The sequence below is a fragment of the Triturus cristatus genome, chromosome 6 (genome assembly GCF_964204655.1).
Source record: "Triturus cristatus chromosome 6, aTriCri1.1, whole genome shotgun sequence".
Classification (NCBI taxonomy): domain Eukaryota; kingdom Metazoa; phylum Chordata; class Amphibia; order Caudata; family Salamandridae; genus Triturus; species Triturus cristatus.
The window spans coordinates 1399263474-1399287049 of record NC_140589.1 but is presented as its reverse complement, the minus strand read 5'-3'; the positions used below and the strand labels follow the sequence as shown (position 1 = coordinate 1399287049).

The window sequence follows — 23576 nt, the reverse complement described above, 5'->3', positions numbered from 1 at the left end:
AGAAGCGTGTCAAATCCGCACCTGGTCCCGACGCATCGCCGACCCACTGAGAAGACGCGTGCCACATCCGCACCTGGTCCTGACGCATCGCCGACCCACGGAGAAGAAGCACGCCACAGCCACACCGGGTCCAGACGCATCGCCGAGAAAACCGTCGCAGCATCTGCCGTGCAGCTGCACTTGTTCACTCATTGACCGGATCGTCACATCGCATTGAGCCGCCACTTTGTCGCATCGCACCGGATTGTCACCACACATCGAGGCGCCATTTAGTTGCATCGTAACCGGAACGCAGTAAGAAACTGATGCATCCCTTCCTCTCCGGTAAAGAACTGATGCATTGCCTCCCCTGCGCTGCAGTAAGGAACAGGTGCGCCACCTCCCCCAAAGCAAGGAACTGACGCATCGCCTTCCCTGCGACCCTTTTGTTTGTTTTGCGTGACGCAACAAAGGTACTTTGTTGGAAAAGTGTCACATTTACAACTTGCATTGAACTGAACTATTTCTACCCTTGATGAACCTATTTTTTATACTGAATTGTAGATTTTTGGCGTTCGGTCTTGTTTAGATAAAGAATACTTATTTTTCTAAACTGGTGTGGTGTCCATTTGTAGTGTTTTCACTGTGTTACTGTATGTGTTCACAAATGCTTTACACACTGCCTCTGAGATAAGCCTGTCTGCTCATGCCATGCTACCAAGGGGGTGAGCAGGGGTTATTTTAGGATTGTATCCTCCTTTCCCTGACTAGAAGCAAGGGTTCCTATTTGGACAAAGGTGCAAACCATTGCCAACTAGAGACCCCCATTTCTAACAATAAGGCTTTGAGAATCTTCGAGCCCCATGTAAGAAACTGAAATATAATTACAGCCTTTAGACGTAATGCATGTTTCATGCAAAACCTTTACAGAAACGTTTGAGAACCTTAGTAGTGTATCACAAACTTAGGAGACATAATCATGACATGGAGAAGTTTGCAAAATATTAGACATGCTTATCCATGTACTTTCTTTATATCTATTGGCAGAAAAGAAATAGTTCTCAATGCTGAACAATCCCTTGATAGGAGCTAGGAAATAAAAAAAAAATACTGTTCACAAAAACCGAACAACTGCAAGGTCCTGCTGTTCATTTTGGAACCGCAGAAAACAATTACATTTTATGGTTAAGTGACCTTCATTGATTAACTTCCCATCAAAATTAAACAACAATTATGCAAGACTATTCTGTGAAACACATTCATGTGTACCCGTTTCTAGTTTGTGAGTGGGCTAAAGATAAAATGACCCACAGATGTTTGCAAAAGATAATGCACATGTCCCTTTATTTTTTACCTTTATAAATTAGGGTGATGATTTGAGTATTCTTAAGCTACAGAGTCAAAAATAGTTCAATACGTTTTAGTATTCTGTCTCAGAAAAACAATTGGGAAGGTAACGTTTGTAAAAGCAAAAAATGCAGGTGAAGCTTTATACATAAAACAAAAGATATGTTACGTGTTCAAAAACATTTTGTAATGTAATAAACAAAAGTCCCTCTATCATTAACAGGACTGCTTGACGCTTTGTATGGTTTGTATTTTGATAGTGCTTCCTTTACATTTTTTTGTTCAAAATATTTTATTAAATTTTACATTTTTAACCTGAAAGTGGTCCTTCTACCAACTCATTTGTTGGCTCAAAGCCAAATCAAAAACAATGGCTCGGCTCAGCTCTCGATTTTCTGGCTCGCCCACCTGCACATTTGGCACAGTGAGGGTAGAGATATCCTGCTTCATTATTTGCGGTCAGTGTTACTATAATAAACTATACAGCATTATTCACAAACTATTTTACACAAAGAATACATAAATACCTGTGCTTTCTTTAGATTAAGTGATGAGGACATGCTTTTGAAAAACGGGGCAAGAAGGGCAGAAATACTTATAACCGATTAGAGGGAAATATTTATATATTTTGAGTTTCTGAATAAATTATCTTTGCTAACAGGAAGGAAACCAATCCTCACTTTAAACAGAATATTTTTGGAACTGCTAATTTGACCAACGTGCTATACAGCTCAAACACAAGTATGGTGATTCTTAAATGGAAAGGAGAGACAAAGCCCATGAATCACCTTAGTCACATTTATAAAAAAACATCTCTATTTACAAATTTAAAGACTATCAGCCAAATTTAGTCCATCATTGGTAATGTACAAATAAAGTTGCAGAGACTGATAATCAGGACTCCACGTCATCCGTTTCTGCATCTGGCTCTTCTTCTGAAGCTTCCGACTCATGTTGTTGTTTCTTCCACAATTTGGCCATTGCAAGCAACTTGAGATTCGGTTGATTGGCAGCATCTTCGGGAAAGATGTAATCATAGTACTCCTCCCAACCAGCATCCGACTGTAAATAGTATTAAAAAAAAGGCAGTCTTTAATACACAGCAACACATTCTCATAGTAAACAGACAGAGGTCCGAGTGGTTATAAGCCATCAAAAGAAAGAGAAATGGAAATGTACAGAAAAACCCACACATTAGTATCACTTGATAAATCTTTCTTTAATATTTTTACATTTGTTATAAGTAGGGCAGGTATAGAAACTGTTTTCTCAGCATAGGTATGCCTTTACCACATGCATACAATGCAAACTACGGAATGTTAACAAAAAGGTTGCTCCATAGGGCAAGTTGTACATAGGCCAAAAAGTGGGCTCCTAAAGCCTACAGTGTTTAACCTGGACCTTTGGCTAGATTAGAGATGTGAGTAAATAGCACATAACCTGATGGATTTTGTGACTGCGTGCCAGAATCTCGGACACTGAATAAAAAGTTAGGCAGATAATGCATTGTACATTTCGGAAGAAGAAACAAGTTGAACAAGTTACTTACCTTAGGTAACGCTCTTTGCGGTGGATACTCTAACTGAAGAGTTCTCACTTTAGAATATCCTTCAGTCGCCAGTCTGGATACAGAGAATATTCCAGCAATGCTCCCACACAACAACAGATGGCATTGTGTGGCTCTGCACTGACTGGACTTCGCCCAGAAATTGGCAAAGTGGAGCCACATATTAACTCCACCCCAGCACATATTAACTCTACCCCAGCAAGCAGCAATCAGTTTCCCTTTCTTTGCCCTCAGACATAAAACAATTGTTGGTAACAATGTGATAATCACTATCTTGGGATCCTTTTAGATGTTAAAAAAAAAAACACTCCACAGAAAGGGTGCGTGGTAGAGGAAAGAATAATCTGTGGTTAGATACAGTATCCACCATAAAAAGCATTATCAAAAGGTAAGTAACTTCTGGTGTAGATTTCTAACCGCAGATTCTTCACCTTAGAATTGATACCAAAGCAGTACCTACCAAAGGCGGAGTGTCTGCGCAGTGGACTCATTAAAACAAGCATTTGCAATGCAATAGGTCTCACATTTGCGAGAGTTAGATCTATGGGCATTGTAAATGGTAATGCCTTTTAGTGTTGTGTTTTTGTTTGGAGTCTTGTGGATGTATGTAGTGTGGAGTGGAATTATGTGGTTTGGATTTAAATTGTTATTTGTGGGGTGGTATTATGTGGTGTATAGTGTCTTTTTGTAATGGAATTGTGTGGCATGGTGAATAGATAGGGGTGAGAACTGCAGAAAATAGATAGAAAGGAAGATAGAGAGGGTTAGGTAGTTTGTTCATGAAGTGGTAAATAAACTCCAGACAGGAGTAGAAAGAGTGTGTGAGAAAAAGTGAAAGAAGTGGACAGCAGGGCACAGATATATAAAGAGGGATCGTTTGTGTATGCTGAAGACACCCGTAGAAGAGGAGGAGAGCATGGGTTTGAGGGACTGAAAGTTTGAAAAGGTACGGGAAAGATATTGTGCGGAAAGACCTGAAGTGAACCACATGAGAGATGCGGGAAGAGTGCGTGAGAGAGATGAGAGATGGTATGAGAAACAGAGAGGGCGAGAGAGAGAGATAGAGAGAGAGAGGCGAGGGGTCCCCGGGGAGGCAAGAGGTGGACTAGTGCACGGCATGAGGAGGTACCAGAAGGTGGCATGTATTAGCAGGTATTATAGAGAGGAGATCGAGAGTGTGAGGGAGAGAGGGATGAGAGGGGGCAGAGGGATTGCAAGATGAAAATGGGTAGCGGGAGTGTGAGGGATAGATGAGAGGAGCAGTGGGTGTGTTGTGGAGTGATGACAGAATTGGTGGAAGTGTGAGGGAGATATGGGTTGCATTGGAATGGTTTGTTGTGGAATTGTGTGGCGTGGAGTTGTGTAGTGGAAATATGTGCCATGGTCAGTTGTAGAACTGTGGGAATAGTAATTAAATGGTATTAAGTGTAATGGAATTTTGTAGTGCAGTGGTGCTGCACTGGTGCAGAGGTGGTGCTTTAGTGTTATTGAGGCGCTGAGTGATACTGAGGTGGCGCTGAGGGATGCTTTGGTACAAATTTGTTGTTTCTGTAGATGTTTAAACACCCATCTTTTCAGTTTTTTGAGTTAACAATCTATTGCTGATAGTTGAGACATGGCGACGGGAAGTCCCCAGAATACTGTGCTGGCAGCAGAAGTGTGTACGAGGTCATTGAACCTGTCATTTACAGATATTGTGTACTCTACCTATATGAGAGGATAGTTGGGGATATCTTGCCGGGAGAAGTACCATGATGTGCACCATTCCTTCCACAGTAGGGTAACGGTGGGCACTTTAACTAGTTGAGGACCAGCACTGCTCCTGAGGTAGGAGGATGTTGGGCACTGCACCCCTGTTGTAAGAGGACAGCAACAGTCTGCCTCAGGAAGGACAACACACTAGGCACTAGCTGGTCAAAGAAGAAAGCTACTGCATCTGTAGCAGGACTACAAGAGGCCCATTCCTACTCCTAGGCTAGGAAATTGCTCGACACTGTGCCAAAGGTTTGAGGGCAGGACTCCTTATACCTGGAGTAGAAGGAAGGTGGGCGCTGTATGCAGTGTTGGAAAATAGAAATGGGGCTGTGCCTACGGGCAGAGAATAGTGCACTGTAACTGGAGAGAGTAGTGGTGGGCGATGCTCTAGGGGTGGGATGACAGTAGGCACTGCACCAAAAATCCAACTCTCTGCCTCACTGTCATCTGTTTAATCTCTACAGTCATTTGCAAATCACGTGTGTGCTGTTCAGACAGCCAAAGCGATATCATCAACTTGCTTAATTACAGCTTAGACCACCAGAGTGAGATCAGTTCTCTGAAAAATGAATACAGCTTGTTGAGACAACGAAACAGTGCTTGGTGACACCGAGGCCTGCAATAACTTGCCACCTCTCCGATCTATCTGATAACTCGGCGCTATCATCCCAGTGCGCTCATCTTCGTCGCTCAGTTCAGATCTCTGAGTCTAGCCAGGGCACCGGCCACGGATATCGAACCACAATCCAGTTTCTAGAACATTGCTGGTGGGGGCTCTCATGCCACCTGATTACTAGCTTTGCAGCCTTGCCGCCAGAAGAAGCTGTCTAGCCGGTTTCACTCCATTTGGTTTTCGCTGCATTTACTATATTGCAGCTTTATTTCCACAATAAACTGAGCAAAGGAGGGGTCATGGGTGCATTGTTTGCGAAACCAACGTCTGCTGCCCCGACTCATTCATTAACTTCAGGTCAATTTATATTGCTCAGCCACAGATTCCAGTGTTTGAGGCAGGTCCTGGCTTGAAGGCGACGCATGCTCGTCAGAATTGACACAATTCTGCGGGCCAGTAGTGGTTTAAGGGAAGTGCGTTGCAAAGCGCCATTGAAAATAAAATTCAGTGGGAGCAGAACAGACGGAAAAGAACAGAGAGAATCGGAGAAGAGGAAAAGCTGTGAGATGGTGGAAGGACCTGGAAGCAGCTTGACACATATTTTAAGACCGTATAAAATCTTCTTCTAACGATGACACTGTGGAACCTATTACGTTCTTTATACAATGAACGTATCAAAGTTTATTTATTTAAAGCGTGCAACTGAATTTAAACCCAAGCTTTATCTGCTTTATCACTCCTCATGTCAAATTTGGTGTAGCTTAGTTTAATTCTGCAGCGTCATCTTCAAAAATATTTCCCCGGGGGAGGAGCCAAGATGGCGACCGGAGCAGACGCTTGAGCGCCCGGCTCCGTCGGTCCGTGGCCTCGGACTACTATCCTGATGCTCATCCTTGCCGATTCTCGAGGTGCACCGTGTGCGAAGACGCGCTGACCGCGTTGCTGCTTTCCCGGAGTCTCAACCCGCCCGGATGCCCGAGTTCTGGGTGCTTTTGTCCTCGGCACTGAACCCTGCGCCCTTACGGCCTTTGCCGGCCTCCTGGAAGCTCCGCAGTTACCGGACCAGCTAGCGCTAACCTGAGCCCCGCGGTCCCGATCTCGCCTTGCACCATGGATCGTTGCCGGATGAGCCCGAGGAGAGACGGCCGGACACCTTCTGCATCCTGTGCCTGACGGGCTGGAGCTGTGGGGTGGGCCCCGGTGCGGTGAGTCCCCTGCCCCGCTCTGAGGACCGAGCTGCGGGGGGCTGCTGCCCCCTTTGCCTATTGCCTAGCCAGCGGCGAGGGGGACCGGCGAGAAGATAAGCGACTGTTGGCCTTTCCTGTTGCGGCGTAGACCTGAGGGGAATTGACCCCTTGCCACGACCTCCCCCCCTGGCCAGTGCACCGTATAGCGGCAAAACATGGCGTTGAGTGCCTGCTCGCGGCTGGGGGGTGATACTCCGGTCTCGCCCGCTGCCCACTTCGCCCTCCCTCTTCCGGACACCAGCTCCACAGTGCCGTCCCGGATTGCTGCTGATGTTGGGGCCCAGCTTCCGCTGACATGCGGCTCCGTTCTGGCTGTCCTGCGGGACTTTCAACTACAGATGTGCGCTGGCCTGCAGGCGCTGAGTGAGAGGTTTGACCCCATACTGTCGGCTGCGGGCCGTGAGCGCACTGTTTGTCATCCACAGGGCGTAGGTCTCCCGGTGCTCTTGTCCTCTTGCGGGGACGCAGCGGCGGTGTATGATTGTGCTACACTGGTGCCTTCATCTAGCGCTCCCGGCGCCCAGGGTCCACCGCTCTCCACCTCAACTGCGGATACTTTGTCCCCCTGGTCATGGCAGCCTGCTTCATTGTTCCCTGCCTCACCGCGTCCGCGAGGCTATCCTGCTGAGCGATACCTAACGGCTTCGAGGGACCGTCCGCGGTGGCCCACTGCTGCCTTTTTCTGGAACTCCTGTACCTTACTTGCCAGGTTTGGATTTTATGTGGTGCAACGAGGGACCCCAATCGGTGGTCGGCGGCCATTTCGTGATCCTACTTCATCATCCTCTCACAAGCGGCCATCTTGTCTTTGGCTGCTCGGGACATGGGGCCTTCACGCAGGAGCTGGTTTAATCCAAAGCCCGCGATCGGGCCAGGGCTAGACTGACTTCTATCGCTATGGTTATGGACGGGCTGGCCTGGGACTGGGACTGTATGTATGTTTTGCGCGCACTCGTCGCGACTTGTATCCCTTGCTTAAACTGTGGTGCCATGGTATCTTTGCATGCCGTTTTTTGGCGTAGAGGGCTTCCAGTGTGTGGGGGCCATAACTGGCTGATGGTTCGGGGCGCTCTGGTGTCCAGTGGGCTCCTCCCCACCTTCTTTTCTGCTTTCTTCCCTTCTTTACTCTGTTCCTACTTTCTCTCTTCTCTATATTTCGGGTTCATTGGGCGACAGGCACTATGCTGGGGGGGGGTAGGCCGTAGCCTCCGCATTGGTGTAGGGTGGGGGGGTAATACTCTGTTCTCAATTAGTTCTATGGGCCTTTCTCTTTTATGTCTCTGTGCTCTACTTTCTTCGATTCGGGGTCCGGGTGTGGGGTGGATCGAGTGGGGGCGGCTCTGGAGGGGCGCGTACTTGCTCATGTGACTATCCTGATATATCTCTGCACCGCCTCACTGATTGAGATTTTACTCCCATTGTTGTTCTTACTGATGTTGCTGCTCGCCCGTGTGGTGAAGCTATCTTGCGGACTCGAATCTACTTTGCTCTTATCCTTCATTGACTTTTTTTTTTTCTCTGATAAAATCATCAAAAAACTTAAAATTAACCTTCACCTCTCCTTCCCCGGGTTTCAAAGATATCTCCAGTATGTAACTTATAACCTGTTGTTAATCCTGACCGTTGATGCACGGGGGCTGTAATGTGGGTATCAGTGCTTTACTGTATCGTGGCCGGCCTGACGGTTGTAGGCCCGTATTTGTTCTTTTAAGATGCACGAATAAAGGTTTTTAAAAAAAAAAAAAAAAAAAAAAAAAAAAATATTTCCCCGACACTATACACCACCAAGTTGTGTTGTTGTTTAAGCGTCAAATTTACGTGAAACACCTCAAACAATGGGGCAGATTTACAAGCCCCTTGCGCCACATATGCGTCACTTTTAACGTGGGAAAAGTGACGCAAAAGTGGCGCAAGGGGCTTGTAAATCTGCCCCAATACATTTACCCCAGAACGAACATTTTTTTTCAGCAGATACCGCTCATGATTTGTGTGGGAGAGCTGCATTTGTGTCGGAGAGTGGTGGGAGGGCGGTTAATTTCGCAGCGTCATCTTCAAAAACGTTTCCCCACAACTAAAGCCAACAAGTTGTGTTGCTGTTTATAGGGGATCTGACACTTTCTGAGAGGCTTCTGCCTCCGAAGGCCATTAGAGCTGAAACAGTCAGTCGCACTGAGTTGTGAAGATAGCATGTCGCTGACTCTCGCCAGCTCTTCCGGCTCCCGTAACCCCATCTTAATCCTTTCTCTTAGGCCTCTGAAAACAACTCAACACCCATATGATTCCTCAACACCTCATCTAAACAGAGCCCAGAACTTTCTATTCAAAAAGCTCTTGCCTGCCTCAATCTGATTTTAGCGCTATATAAACGCATCAAACATGACGTATGTGCCAGTACGGGTCCTACCTGCAGAAATGGACAGGATCCCAATGGAATAGTGAAGGGGCTCTGGTGCCTTCCCTGGTTCCGGCATCCTGCGGTCTAAGGCTGACTTTGGAGTATGGACTGAATCCGCAGTGAGTCTGGACTAGTATGGGCTGATGAGTCTGATTTGTGTCGGAGGGTGGTGAGAGAGCAATTAATTTTGCAGCATCATCTTCAAAAACATTTTGCCGACACTACATGCCACCAAGTTGTGTTGTTGTTTAAGCGGGTAGTTCATGTGAGTTTGTGGGTGTTGGAAACAGCTCGAACAAACTATATACCCCAGAACAGGCATTTTTTTTCAGCAGATACCGCACATGCGATTGTGTGGGAAGGCTGCATTTATGTCAGAGGGTGGTGGGAGGGCAAATGCAACTACGGGCATCAAGCAACCTTTTAAAACAAGACAAGCCCGGCGGAGCGTGGCGCGCGCTTGGGGGCGGGGGAGCGGACCCTTTGAAGTGCTCCCAAAAGGCGGAATGCATGGCGGCACGATGCGCGCGATTGTGCGCGTGCTAGCCATGCAATCCGCTTTTTGGGAGCACTTTTCAAACCCGCTTTCTATAGTCTCGCTTTGCGATCGCTTACGCGATAGCAAGGTCGAGACCTAAAAAGACTTGCAGAACCAAGCAGGTAAAGCGTCCTTTCCTCCAAGGCACTAGTACTTCATAAGCGCACAACAATGCTCATGATGCAGCTTGGCAGATATCTAGGGTAGGGACTCCCTGCACATATGCAGTGCAAACGGCCTTGGCCCTGACAGAATGGGCTGTCAGACCTTCCAGGCACTGTTACTGGTCTAGCGCCCATCAGAGCTTGATGCAGACAGTGTCCTTTTCTAGACAGCCTTCCCCCTCTTTTCTCCAGGAAACCCCTCAAAAAGCTGATCATCCTCTTGATGGGCCTTGGTAAGATCAGTGAAAAATTGCATAGTTTTCTTGGGGTTCAAACAATGAAGCCGCTTCTCCTCTTCTGAAGGCAATGAGGGATTAAAGAAAGTTGGTAGAGTAATTGATTGCCTTACATGAAAGGAAGTCCGAGTCCTCAGCACCAGTTTGTCTGGGAGGAAGGTGGAGTAGGGCGTTGATATTAAAAGTGCCTGCAGTTCACTCATGCGACGAGCTGCATAATCACAATATGGAAGAAAGTTATCGAGTTTAGCGAGCAACCATGAATAGGCTTTAAGTGTGCACACATGAGAAATGTCAGGACCAAATTAAGGTGCCTCTGGGGATTCACAAATGGGTTGGTAGGAAACGTGTCAAACCTTTAATAGACCTCATCACAACAGGCGATTTTAACAAGAACAGTTGATCTGGCCAAATGGTCCAACGAATAACCTTTATAGTGGCCACTGTATGGCCCTGCTAGGCTACAGACAAACCAAACAAAAGGACGTTCGCCAGCTTTGCTTGCAAGGGGTCAATGTTATAGGTACCATGCTAGGTTACAAATTTGTCCCAGCACCCAGTGTAGATAGTTTTCATGGAAGGGGTTTGGCAGTGAGAATGAAATTAATTGCTGCCACTCAATATCCATGCATGGAGGTGTATGCTGCGGAGTATCAGGTGAGGATCCAGCCCTGTTGCTGAGATAGGAGGCCCTCTCAAAATGGTAACTTGATTGGAGGGCACCTTGGCCCCATTCGTTCTTGATCTTCTTCAAAACTCTGAGGAGGACAGGTAGTGGGGGGAAGGTGTACAGGAGTCCCTTGTCCCATTCGAACAAAAATGCATCTCCTAATCAGTGTTCTTGTAGAAAATCCAATGTGCAAAGCTTTGATATTGCTGGCATTCAGGGATCTCCTCCAGGAAAAGCCTTGAACCTCACTGTCTCCAGAAAATTCCCAATGAATAGAAGCATTTGTGAGGGGATCAGGTGAAACCTCAGGTCGTTTATGGTGCACCCTAATGAAATTAGGAATGTTGCTGTCGTCCAGAGGTGGTGTACGACTGACTGCCTGAGCCCGCCTTCAGCAGCCAGCTGTCGAGGTACAGGTTTATAGGCACTCCTAACCTCTGAAGTCGCGCATCAACCCCTGCCAACACTTCTGAGAGCAAACAAGGAGGAGAAGTGAGGCGGTAGGGGAGCACAGCAAATTCAAATTGATTATGGCCCACACTGAATCGCAGATAACACCTGTGAGATTGCAGAACAAGGGTATGAAAATACATGTCCTTTAAGTCCAAGGACACATCTTGTCTCCCGGGTCCAGAGCAGGTATAATCTGAATCAGTGTGAGCATTATGAAGTTGTCCTTCCACAGGAAGGTGTACAGGAGTTGCAGGTCCCGGAAAGGCCCGAGGCACCAATACTTTTTTGGAATGAGGAAGAAACAGGAGTACAACCCTCGCCTTTTTCAGAATCCGCCATCTGTTCTATGGCAGCCATGAGAGTATGAGGTGTACTTCCTGCAGCAGGCTGGACAGATGCTCCTCCAAAATGTGTTCTGTTGCAGGAGTAATATTGGGTGGGAGGAAATGAAAGGTAGGGCATAGCCTTTATGAATGATCTGCTAGACCCAACTGTCGGACATGATGGATCGCCAATCTGGGAAAAAGAACTGAATCCTGCCCACCACCAATCAGGTGTAAGCCGCTAAGCAGCTCCTTGGCAGTTGTAGCAGTGGAAGAGGAGTAGGCAGAGCTTATGCTTCTGCTGGCCTGTGCGATATGCACCAGTGCTATATCCGCAGCCTTGAAATGACTGGTCTGTCAACTGCATCAAACGCTGGGAATGCGGTCACTTCCTAAAGGCTAGCCACCTGGAGTAGCCCCCACATTTGTGGAACTGTTAGGGAAATTGCTCTGTGGGAGTCAAAAACCTCAAGAAAATTGCTGTGACCCTAGTATCCTTACCCCGTTCCAGTGCAGTCAGTTTCTTCCCTGAAGAGACCCATGAAAGGTCCTTTCCATCAGTAATGCCTGTACATCATCAGAAAATCTGGTTGACCTCATCCAGGCATCTACAGAGCACAACACTATTCCCTAATACCCTCCCGTAAAGAATCACTAAAATCATCTCTCAATCATAGACAGTGCCTTCAAAAGAAACAATAATTTATACGTGGGATCAAACTGATTAATCCCATCCCCATAAAAGTAATTGTGATTTTAACTTTGAAGGCCTTACTAAAAGCTTGAATAACTGTAGCTCACACTGTGAGCAATGGACAGACTTGGAAAATTTTACATCTTGGAACCATCAGGCCCAGAAAGCATTTATCTATGGCCATCTTAGGTGGTTCCCAGTATAATGGGAGACCACAACAGGCCACACATGCTCAGTATTCATCAACTGGCACAGTGATAGGAGGTGCTGTTTGTATGTTTCTCTGGAGAGCCTTTAAAGATTTACTGATCAGAGCAGCTATGGTGTGATAGGAGCCATCCACTTTCACTTTATTTTCTTCTATTGGAAACGCTTGTTGACTTTGTTTCCACATTATTGAATCTCGTGATGTGCCCCATTTTCGATACAAAAGGTTTGCTTTTGTTTTCAAGGCTAGCACTGTTACAAAACAAAAAGTGAGTTTTTAAACAGAACACTGATACAAAGAGACTAAAATATGAATTGAACAGTGTGCAGTAAAACACAGTTTTTTTTATTTCAATGCCGAGTAGAAAAGTCATGGAGACGTTATGAGTTTAATTAATGAAAACAAAACTCCAAACACACAGAACTATTGTTAAATTCTCGGGACCTTTATTATCCAGAAGAAATTATTATTGATTTTCGGAAAGTCTTATCGCAATGGACTTGTGTAAGAATCTTTGGGAACCTAATCATGGTTTCCACAGAAAAAAACTGAATGATATGAAATAACATTTAGGTTTAGGAATGTTCATTAATCTTTTGCCAATTTATATTTTTGTGTGCCCAAGAATAATTCAGGCAGGTTGTCAAGAGACCCAGCCTATAGTCAAAAAGGAAGGGGTCCTTAAGCTGGTTCACATTTCACCTTTCCATTTTGTTGTTGCAGATCTCCTTCCCTGCAATTATTTTCCTATCCCTTACCCCAACCTGGCCACGTCAGTACTCTGAAGCAATAGCCAAATAGCCATTTGAATTGGTGGTGCTTGGTGGTGGACAATGCTGAGCATCATGTAACTCCTGGGAGGGCAGCTGGACCCTTGACACCTGCCAATGCATCCATGGTATTTAAGCTTGTGCAGATGACTGAAAAGAGATCATTTCACTTTGTTCTTTCCATCATGGATTGCCTGAGCCAAAGATGCTGTAAGGTCCTCCAGGACTACCAGCAAGATCTTGTTAGCCATGTAACTTAGGGCAAGTGGATAGCGACTAAAGAGACCACCTTTATGGACTGCAGTGCCAGGCTGGCAGCCGAAAACATTTGCTTTACAAAAGCATCAATCCTTTTGAATTCTCTATCCGTGGGATTGGTCGGGATGAATTAGAATTCACATTACTGATCAAAGCCTGCACAAGAAGACTTTGCATAGTACTGTGCTGGGTGAGAAAATCTGGATCACTGGGCGCAGGCCTACTTCTGGTCACATGTCGACTAACCGGCGGTAAACAACATGTTTTGATCAGGTAGCCCTAAAGTCCTCTTCCCCCTCCCAGGACCTACTTAATGGAGGCCGCAGCGTGAACCCACTATGCAGATCCTCACCAGCTCACCCCTCGCTGCGGTCAGTGTCTGCTTCCTCTGCTGCTTCCACTGCTGTTAGGGCTGCTCCTACCCTGTGCTTGTCAGTCCTAGGCAGCCTGCCCGATCAGTCAGCTTTAGTTTATTTTAATTCCTCTTAACTCCTTTTGGGCTCATGCCAATCCTTGGCTGTTTCTACGTCGGTTTCCCGCCACACACTCCCAGCCGCCTGCCTCTCCTGCACCCCTCCCAGGACCTACTTGATGGAGGCCGCAGTGCTACCCCATTAAGCAGATCCTCACCAGCTACCCCCTCGCTGCGGTCAGTGCCTCTTTCCTCCGCACTGCTGCTAGGACTGCTCCTGCCCTGTGCTGGTCTGTCCTAGGCAGCCTGCCGTAAGCCAGTTTTAGTTTATTTTAATTGAATTCCTCTTAACTCCTTTTGGGTTTTTGGGTTCTTGCCATTCCTTGGCCGTTCTGTGCCGGTTTACAGCCACACGCTTCCTGCATCCCCTGCGCCCCTCCCTCTTCCCAGGACCTACTTAATGGAGGCCGTGGCCTGCGTCAGCGCCCTGCACCTGGAACCCTGGCCCTCTGGGCACCCACGGGTTCTCCACCACAGACGCAGACACAACTGCTGGTTCTCATCTCCTCGCTCCACAGCAGGACCATTCACCTGCCACCGCTGCCTCTTCACCTGCAGTGTAGGACCATCCGCCTCCACAGAAACCCGCACCAACCCAGCGACCGAGACCACTCCGATGCTACCCAATCAATGTCAGATCACTCTGCAAACACGCTACCGAAGTCTGGGACACCATCTCCACCATCGCCCTGACGTAACCTTCATCTCAGAGACCTAGCTCAACACCTCCTCTGCTCCAGCATAGCCACTGCAATGCCAAACGGCTACAAGATGATATACCGGGACCGCATCAACAAACACAGACTGCATCGCCATCATTCACAAAGAATCAATCGCTGCACCACCAACGAAACCACACTGATTATGGAGCACCTTAATTTTCAACTCCACAGCAACTATAAAACAACCATCAAAGGCACCCTCGCCTACAGCCTCCTAGGACCACCCACCAGCCTCTGCGACGCCAAAAGAGACTTAATCACATCTTCCTCGGAGACCTCAACTTCTACCTGGACAAACCCACAGAAACGAACTCCGCTAACCTCCTAGAACAAACGGACAACATCGGTCTCACCCATCTGGTTACAGACCCCACACACAGAGCAGGAAACGCACACTGGAAGCTATCTTCACATCCAGCAACAGTCAAATACAGCCATACAACAGAACTCGCCTGGACCGACCACTGCATCGTCCACTTCACATCACAGGATCACCTCGCACCACCTCCAATCCTCCCAGCACCTCGTTCCGCAGCTGGAGAAAACTGACACAGACCCAATGGTTAGGCGCCCTCAACACCACCAAGCCTGACGCCGCAAACAACCTGGAGCAAGCAGTCAAGAACTTCAACACCTGGATCATCAATGCCAGCAACTGAGTTGCCCACATCAAAGCAGCCAAAACCCACAGATCCACCAAACAAACCAGCTGGTACACGTCGGAATGAAAAACGGCTGCAAACAACTGGAGAAAAGATGGCGTGCCAGCAGAAACAATACAGACCGAGCCACCTTCAAGCCAGCCCTCAGCAAGCACCAGCAACGACTCAAAGACAAGAAAAAGGACCCCCTTGCCAACCGCATCAAGGCTAGCGTTAACCACACCAAGGAACTCTACACCATTGTCAGAGAGTTCTCCTGCCAACGAGAACATGATCCCTCCCTCAAAGGAATTCGGCAACGCTCCAGGGAATCACTTCCACAACAAGATATCCACCATCTATAGGAATTTCGAACCCCAACCCATGAACTTCTCAGCCTCCTCACTCCAACAGAAACCTCCTTCTGACCAACATCTCACCGCATGGGAACAGCTTACCACACTAAACACGACAGCCATCATGAACTCCATCCACTCTGGAGCACCCACAGACCCCTGACCCCCACCACCTCTTCAACCTACAAAGCAACAAGATCAGCTACCAACTCACCATCATCCTCAATGCATCCAGTGGCACAGCCACCTTTTCCAATGCATGGAAACATGCAGAAGTCAGACCTCTCCTCAAGAAACCCTCTGCAGACCCCAGTGAACACTTGAATTAATGCCCCGTCTCGCTGCTCCCGTTTCCCATCAATGTCCTGGAGAATGCCATCAACAGACAGCTCATCGAACACCTGGAAACAAACAACCTGCTAGACACCTCTCAATCCGGTTTCTGCGCCAACCACAGCACTGAGACCGCCTGCTCGCCATCATTGACGACATTTGCACCTTACTTGACAGAGGAGAATTGGCAGCCTTGATCCTCCTCGTCCTCTCCGCAGCCTTCGATACTGTATCCCATTGCACACTCATGAGACTGCACCAGATCGGGATCAAGGGAGTTGCACTCAGATGCATGGAGTCATTTCTCAGGGGACATACGCTGAGAATCTGCCTACCTCCATTTACCATGGAACCAGCGAGCACCATCTGCGGCGTATCTCAAGGTTCGTCCGTCAGGCCCAACCTCTTTAACACCTACATGACACCTCTAACCGACACGTCCGTACCCACGATATCAACATCATATCCTACGTTGATGACACCCAGCTCATCCTCTCGCTCTCAGCAGACCCCACCACCACCCAGACCAACTTCCACAACTGCATGAAGAATGTCACAGTTTGGATGAAGGACAACTGTCTGAAGCTGCACATGGACAAGACCGAAGTACTGATCTTTGGCAACCATGCCTACCTCTGGAACAACACATGGTGGCCCACTGAACTCGGACCCACACCTAAAAACCATACCCACAATCACAGCATCACCCTGGAAGGCAAACTCATCATGAAACGACAGATTAACACAGTCTCCTCGGTCTGCTTCCACACTTGCTCAGAAGAATCTTCGAACGTTTCAGCATAAGCACGAGAAAAACAGGCACACAAACTAAGCACCAGCCGTCTGGACTACAGCAACGCACTGTATACAGGAACCACTACCAAACTCATTAGAAGGCTCCAGACAATACAGAACACAGTGGCCAGATCGATCCTCACCCTGCCCAAACGGACCCACATCACCCATCACCTGAAGAACCTCCACTAGCTCTCCGTCCAGAAAAGATGTCAATTCAAACTACTGACACATGCCTACAAAGCTCTCCACGACCAAGGACCAGCATACATGAATGAGTGTCGGAACTTTCACCAACCAACCAGAAACCTCTGCTCTGCCTCCCTCGCACAGACACCGCACATCCGCCGTAGCCACAGCACGGGTCGCTCCTTCTCTCACTTCGTCGCCAAGTCCTGGAAAACCCTGCTGCTCCATCTACGAACATCACCCTCGCTGACAGACTTCAGGAAGAGACTCACGACCTGGCTTTTCAACTAAACCCAGCACCTGGATACCCTCAAAGGTGATAAGCAGCGCTTTACAAGTATGGATTGATTGACTGATCCAGGAGGGTGACAATGAATGGAAGCAAGGGTTCTGATGTCACCGGCCCGACTGCAGAATCTGTGTTAAAACAGACTCAATGGAGGACAGCTCTAACTCTAGTACCTCAGCTGCCTACTGAACCACCAATGCAAAATCACTTTTTTCTGTTTGTAGCCCAGTTGTTGAGTCCAGTTCGGTTTCAGGAGTGTTGTCAAGCCCACTTGGCGAAGTCATGATCAGTAAAATGAGGGGGAATGTAAGCCATTTTCCTCACCATCATCATCATCATCAGTACCCTAGGGTAAACTGGATTAGAGTCGGAACAAACAAATGGAGCATCAGTTGAAAGTAGCGTCATGGTAAAGGCACCGAATTAGAGAAAGGCTGCATGACAACTGATCCCACATTAGTGATTTCTTAGTATCACATTGGTCAACCTTAGACTGAGGTTGGCTCGGCATCTGGCACTATCTCATAAATCTCACCAGTGGGCTGTATATGGGTGATGGGGACCATGTGGATCTCTGGGCCAGCGTCAGGATAAGTCCGGTAATGGGCTTCATGCGGTTAGACGATGTCTGGGGCAAAGGCTCAGCAACCAGGGGAGTCCCCTGTGCTTCCGTGGAGCACTCAGGAGTGCCAAAGGGAGCAGGAAAGGGCACTAAAGAATTGCAGCATGGCTTCTGTGGAGGCCTCGACTTACTGTGAAGGTCAATGATGACCAGGGAAACGGTGGGCGTGTTGAGACCAGCTGGGGTATTGGTTCTGTGGCTGGTGATATCGAAGGAGTGAAGTTCAAATCTGGACACCCTCCAGTGCTTCATTTGAGCCGGTGCTTTCCGGTGCTCAGCACCACACTTAATTGGTTTCCGGTGCTTGGCCCGGCACCTAATTGTCAACAACTTACTTAGAAAAGTCGACCACATGGTGGCGCTGCTTATCTAATTTAGAGATGAGCAGAACAACGGTTGTTTAGGAATACAATATACCTTAAAATTGGTAATACCTGCCTCCCCAGCCATTCCTTTAGCTTTGGGGACCTGGAATAATCTGAACTGTCGCATTTACATGCGAGAGAGATGGTTAGTAGTTGATTTGGAAGAGATGACAAGGGCGATGGGTGGTGCAAGCTGCCCTGGCACTTAATATTTTACAAATTAAGCACTAACACCCTTGCACCTTTTCTTCGGAATCAGTGTAGGAAAGAACTCATTTTTGACATGGTCACCCCCACTTTTTGCCTGGTACATGATGTGATTTCAATTGGATGTGCGTTGGGTTCCTGCTAACCAGGTCCGAAGTGCCAGATCTCTTTCCCAAAACTGTACAATTGTTCCCCCATTTGGCAATACCGTTAGTACCCCCTGTAAGATCTTAGTTAAAGGTACCCCTGGTACCTATTGCCTGAGGTACTAAAGAGGGTCATCCAAGGGCTGCAGCACGAATTCTGCCACCCTAAGGGTCCCCTCACCAAACTCATGTAGGGCTGCTATCACAGGCTGCGTGTTTTGGTGCAGACCAAACTGAAAACATGAACTGACAAACACCCCTGTGTGTCAGACCCTTTAGCACTGCATGCAGTACTTGCAAGTCATCTCTAAAGATTGCCTTACAGCCTTAAATCAGGGTGCTTGGTATTACATGTGAGGGCATACCTGCATGAGCAGATATGCCCCTGTGCGGGTCAGTTTCATTACTGCCAGTGGACAGGAAATCTATTTTAAAACATGTGCTAGACACTGGTGAAAACAAGCTGGCCAGCTATATAATGGCTTCACTGAAAATAGGGGTTTGGTATCAAACATCTTGTATTGATAAACCCACACTGATTCCAGTGTTGGATTTACCAATATATGCACATAGAGGGCACCTTAGAGGTGCCCCTCTGGTGTGCTCGCTGAGTGTTTCTGCCAGCCTGCCACCTGAGACACTGTTCTGATCTCCTAAAGTGTAAGCCATTTGCTCTCGGAAACCCAGAATAAAAGTCTTTCCAGGAAAAGGGTGTCCCACCCCTTCCCACAGGATAACCTGTTAATTAGCCTTCTTAGGCCAGCAAGCTTCAATGAGCCGTCGCCTTTGAAATGCAAATCTGGCTCCCCTCACAGGAGGGAAAGCCGACCCCCTTTGTCCAGAGCCCACTTGGCACCTGAACAGGTGGGAAAATTAGCTAGTCAGGTAAGCATGCCACCCCCAGGCTAGTACCACTCCTATGGGGGGCTAAACTGAGGTGGAAACGATTTTCAGAAGTAGCCATCTTTCGGATAGCATACTTAGGAATTCTGGGACAGGGTTATGCCCTCTTCCCACAGGAAGTGGTCATATAGGGGGCACAGTGACCCCAAGGGTCAGTAGCCCATTGGCTACTAACCTACACTTAGGCTGTCCGGAATTCGGTTAAAACCGACTCTCCCCGACACTACCCTACCGGGTGAAAATCATCTGACTCGGTTTAAACCGAGTTTCACAGATTTTTCGCATTCGTTGCACTGCTTCATTTGTTGCACTGCTTGGCCACTTGAGGGCGCCAAAGCAGTACAAAACATATTGAGACGGGCTATGGTTGGTCGCAGAACAGAGGTCAGGCTACGGGCGACACGGCGGACACCGATTTTACAATCCGGGCAATGAATGAATGAGTGTCTTTTATATAGCGCGCAGATACTGCGAGTGTCGCGGCGCTCGGCTCGAAAGTACAGGTGAAGAGGGGCAGAGTCCCCAAAGGTGTCCCAGAGTCCTCAAAGCCTAAAAAGATGTGTCTTCAGAGCCTTATGAAGGGAATTCCTCGGGAATGAAAGATAGCAGCGACAGAGCGCAATGAACACGTGAGAAGGGAACGATGCACAGCAGACGCATCTATTGCATGTGTGCTAAAGAATTCTTCGTGTTACACAGATCGGCCTTTTCTTCCAATGTTGCCATGGATACGGGCAGGCGCGCAACACCCATTGGACTCACAGGGCTTCAGCCCCCCCCCCCCCTCGTGTGTGGCAGCCCGGGATGAGACACCTTCCCGGGCAAAAAAGCAGCCGCAGCCGAGCACTTCACAGGTCTTTAAAAGACCATTTGCATGTTAATGAGGCCTCGCTGTTGTTTCACCCCTTCTAAGAGCCCCTGCAGCTCCACTCTGCCTATTGCTTAAAGTTCAGCCCCCCCCCGAAATTTTTGCTCAGCCCCCCCCCGAAATTTTTGCTCAGCCCCCCCCCCCGAAATTTGCCTCTAGTTGCGCCTCTGATATCTTGTATATCACGTGGTTCATCGAGTAGTTTAATCTGACACACATGTCTCTTCGGTGGCGTGTCAGTCGTAGTGTTGTTTAAGGCGCTATATTTAGCAACTCGTAAAACGGCGCTGATGTGCGTCCTGCTAATTCGGATCTGAACTCTCCCGGCTAAACTAATGTCTTCATCCTGCACCATTTGTTCAATAACGGTGAACCACCTGTCACTGCAGCAAACAATCAAACCACCCGTTGATTAACATTTTATGATTGCTGCAGCTGCCTAAATAGTATGAAACATATGCACATCTCTCTCGGTTAGTCTGTTTTCACTTTCCAGCTCTCAGATTAATGACTGAAAAATAGTGTGAAACTGTTTTACAACCAAATTTGTGAAACCGAAAGGGCAGCTGACACTGTTTATAAATTCTTTATGGAAATCTGAGCACAGTTGGAACTAGCACAGAATAATGTATAGCTATGCCTGTTGTGTTTATTGCCAATAGAGTGGCCGACTAGGAGATTAAATACCGACCACATCTGGTGTACGAGTGTTAGTTTCTTTTATTAACTATAAATCCCATATCTAGCTTTTATTTAACCCCTCCCACATGTCACAGTCAAGCCACCGCAGAGGATACGTCCAGAGGTGGATCACTTCTGAGTAGCCTAATAATACCCCCCCGAAATTTTTGCTCAGCCCCCCCCCGAAATTTTTGCTCAGACCCCCCCCCCCCCCCCCGAAATTTGGCTCTAGTTGCGCCTCTGGATACGGGCGCTAAGTATTGGCGACAGTCAAGGAGCGCTGGCACTTGTTTACAGAACACACTTGGAAGAGCTACAATAATAAAGCCAGCGCGAAACAGGATAATACATTTAAAAAATGAGAACAGTGGACCGGGGCTAATTTGATTGGTCAATGACTTATTTTCTAGAGCTTAATGGTCATCTACAAACATGCATTAGGTATGTATTTAAAAAGAATGGGTCCTGTTGGGCATGTGGCAAGTGTGCAGGGAAAAGCACACAGAGAGGAGAGTGTAATACGGCGGAATGGGAAGGAGGCCCACGGGCAAGAAAGAATATAGCGCTGAGAAACGCACATGTGGGAGGTAACTGGAACACACCTGCACTCTCATGCCAACATTTCGGAAGAGCAACGTGGGAGATTGGAAAAAACAAAAAAAATCGGGAGAATGGGTTACTGTCATGTGTGGGCGTTGGAAGTGTGCTGCTGCAAGATCGGACATTTGAAGCGCAAATGCACGTTTTTTTCGTACATTTCAGAAGCATGGAGCGCAATGGCAGGAAGAGAGAGGGTGGTGCAAGTGTTGTGCACTGACCTGGCATGTTGCTGCCAGTGCATACACCCCCCCCCTGTGTGTGGCAGCCCTGGCTGAAACAGCTTCCCGGACACACACCCAGCTGCCCACAGTACTTCGCAGGTCTTTTAAAGACCATTCGCTTGTTAATGGGGCTCTGTTGTTTTTTCACCCCTTCTAGAGCCCCTGCATCGCCACTCAGACTATTGCTGGAAGAATTAGCACATCACACAATACCAAGTCTCAGGACAGACCCCCTGTCTTTGCCCAAGAGTCAGCCATGGCACGAACGAATTGCTGCCCACTAAGCTGCCAAAGGAGAAAGGGATAACCTCATGGATAAACCGTCTCTTAAAAAATCCAGAATTTTAAAGGGATCACCAGAGATAGGATCTACATATGATTTCTCATACCAGGAAGAAAAATTGGCCCTATGTTTTGCATAGCATTTAAGAGACGAGGGTTTCTTAGCCAAATGGATATCACATGCCACTTTCTTTGAACACTGTTGCAACCTGGACCTCTCAATTTCCAGGCCACCAACCCCAGTTGGTAGAACTACTCATGAGTCAACAACAGAAAACGAAGCGCCGAGGATGAAGAGACAATGGCAGATGGGGAAGAATTGCCAACTGTATCAGAATGAGTTAATGTGAATGATACAATAAGAACCTCATGCCAACTTCGTAATAGTGGAAGGTATGGAAGATGCTTAAGTAATGGTATACAAAGCACAAAAGGGGCATGAACCATTCTGAGAAAACTACAAAATGATTCTCTCGTTTTGGGACAGTCGTTCTTGGGCATGAGAGTCTAGGAGTGATTACTGATGTTTAGTGCACTGCTCTGTCAAGCAGTTTCTAAGTACCAAGATCACATTTGAAGTTGACAGTAAGGGAATCAAACATTTAGAAGCAGAACAGGGAAAACATGGTCATCAGACTTCTATGGCTGAAGGAAGTCGGTGCATAAATATATGAATAATTGCAAATATTCTCAATTTTCTGTGAGAAATGGTGATAAACAAAGATGAAAAACCATTCTAATTATTTTACCCTCATTCAAATTGATGATAAAAGTATAGGAAACTGGACCCACTATCTTTATTTTAAGCATTCTTAAATATTTAGAAAATAATACAACTAAAGGAAGTCTCTTTGGCTGAAATTTGTGAGTCCTGATATCATGGCCATGTGGGCTGGCAGTAGAGACATTTAAGTGGCATTTAGCCAAGATAGTATACGTGTAGTGCTGCTTGGAAGAGGGATCAGAAAACATTCTCTCTTCAAGTGGTTCACTTTGCAGTGATAGTGAGACATCCAAGACTGAATCATGCCTAACTTAAATAGGAATGTGTGTGACATTTGTATAATTTACTTGCAACATTTCAGAAAAATTATGCTTACGTACATACAAAACCAGCATTTAGCGCCAAATTTGACTTGTAAAAATGTATTTTAACGTCATATACACTTGTACATAGACTGTCTATATTCCATGCCTAATTAAGAAAGCAAACAATAATAAAAGCAAAGCGTCCCATAAACACCGGTAAAACACCGTTTCAGTTGTTTTTTATAGCGCGAAAATTAGTAACCACTGAAAAGCACTGTTTTTTTGAGGTATTGAAATCACTGGAAAACACTGAAAAAACACCACCAGAATTTACCAAAAATAGAAACTGAAAACAGGAAAGCCTACCTACACTCCAGTACTACACTGCAGTATTTTGGGGAGCCCCTGGCACCAGAAGAACAGATCCTGATGAACTGAAGAAAGAAGATGGACGAGAAGAGTCGCACAGTAAGAAAAGAAGACCTAGCAACTAACTTGACACCAACCCGGCCGGTCTGCCTCCTGACTTCGCCTATTGCACCAAAAGTCAACTTATCCTGCACCTGCTGAGTCCTCACAACCCGGGAGACCTGTCAGCCTTCACCCAGGAACCAAGACCTCACAGGGGAGAGCTAAAC

At 47.1% G+C, this 23576-nt stretch overlaps 1 protein-coding gene across 1 annotated transcript in view; it reads right to left on the bottom strand.

Annotated features, from left to right (window-relative positions):
- Nucleotides 1–1306: 1306 nt before the first annotated feature.
- CRNKL1 (crooked neck pre-mRNA splicing factor 1) overlaps nucleotides 1307–23576 on the bottom strand; it is a 142765-nt gene continuing 120495 nt past the window's right edge. Inside the window, exon 14 of the mRNA XM_085612418.1 lies at nucleotides 1307–2388. Within this exon, the coding sequence (XP_085468544.1) occupies nucleotides 2221–2388 (168 nt within the window). The 3' untranslated portion in view covers nucleotides 1307–2220. The remainder of the gene's footprint in view (nucleotides 2389–23576) is intronic.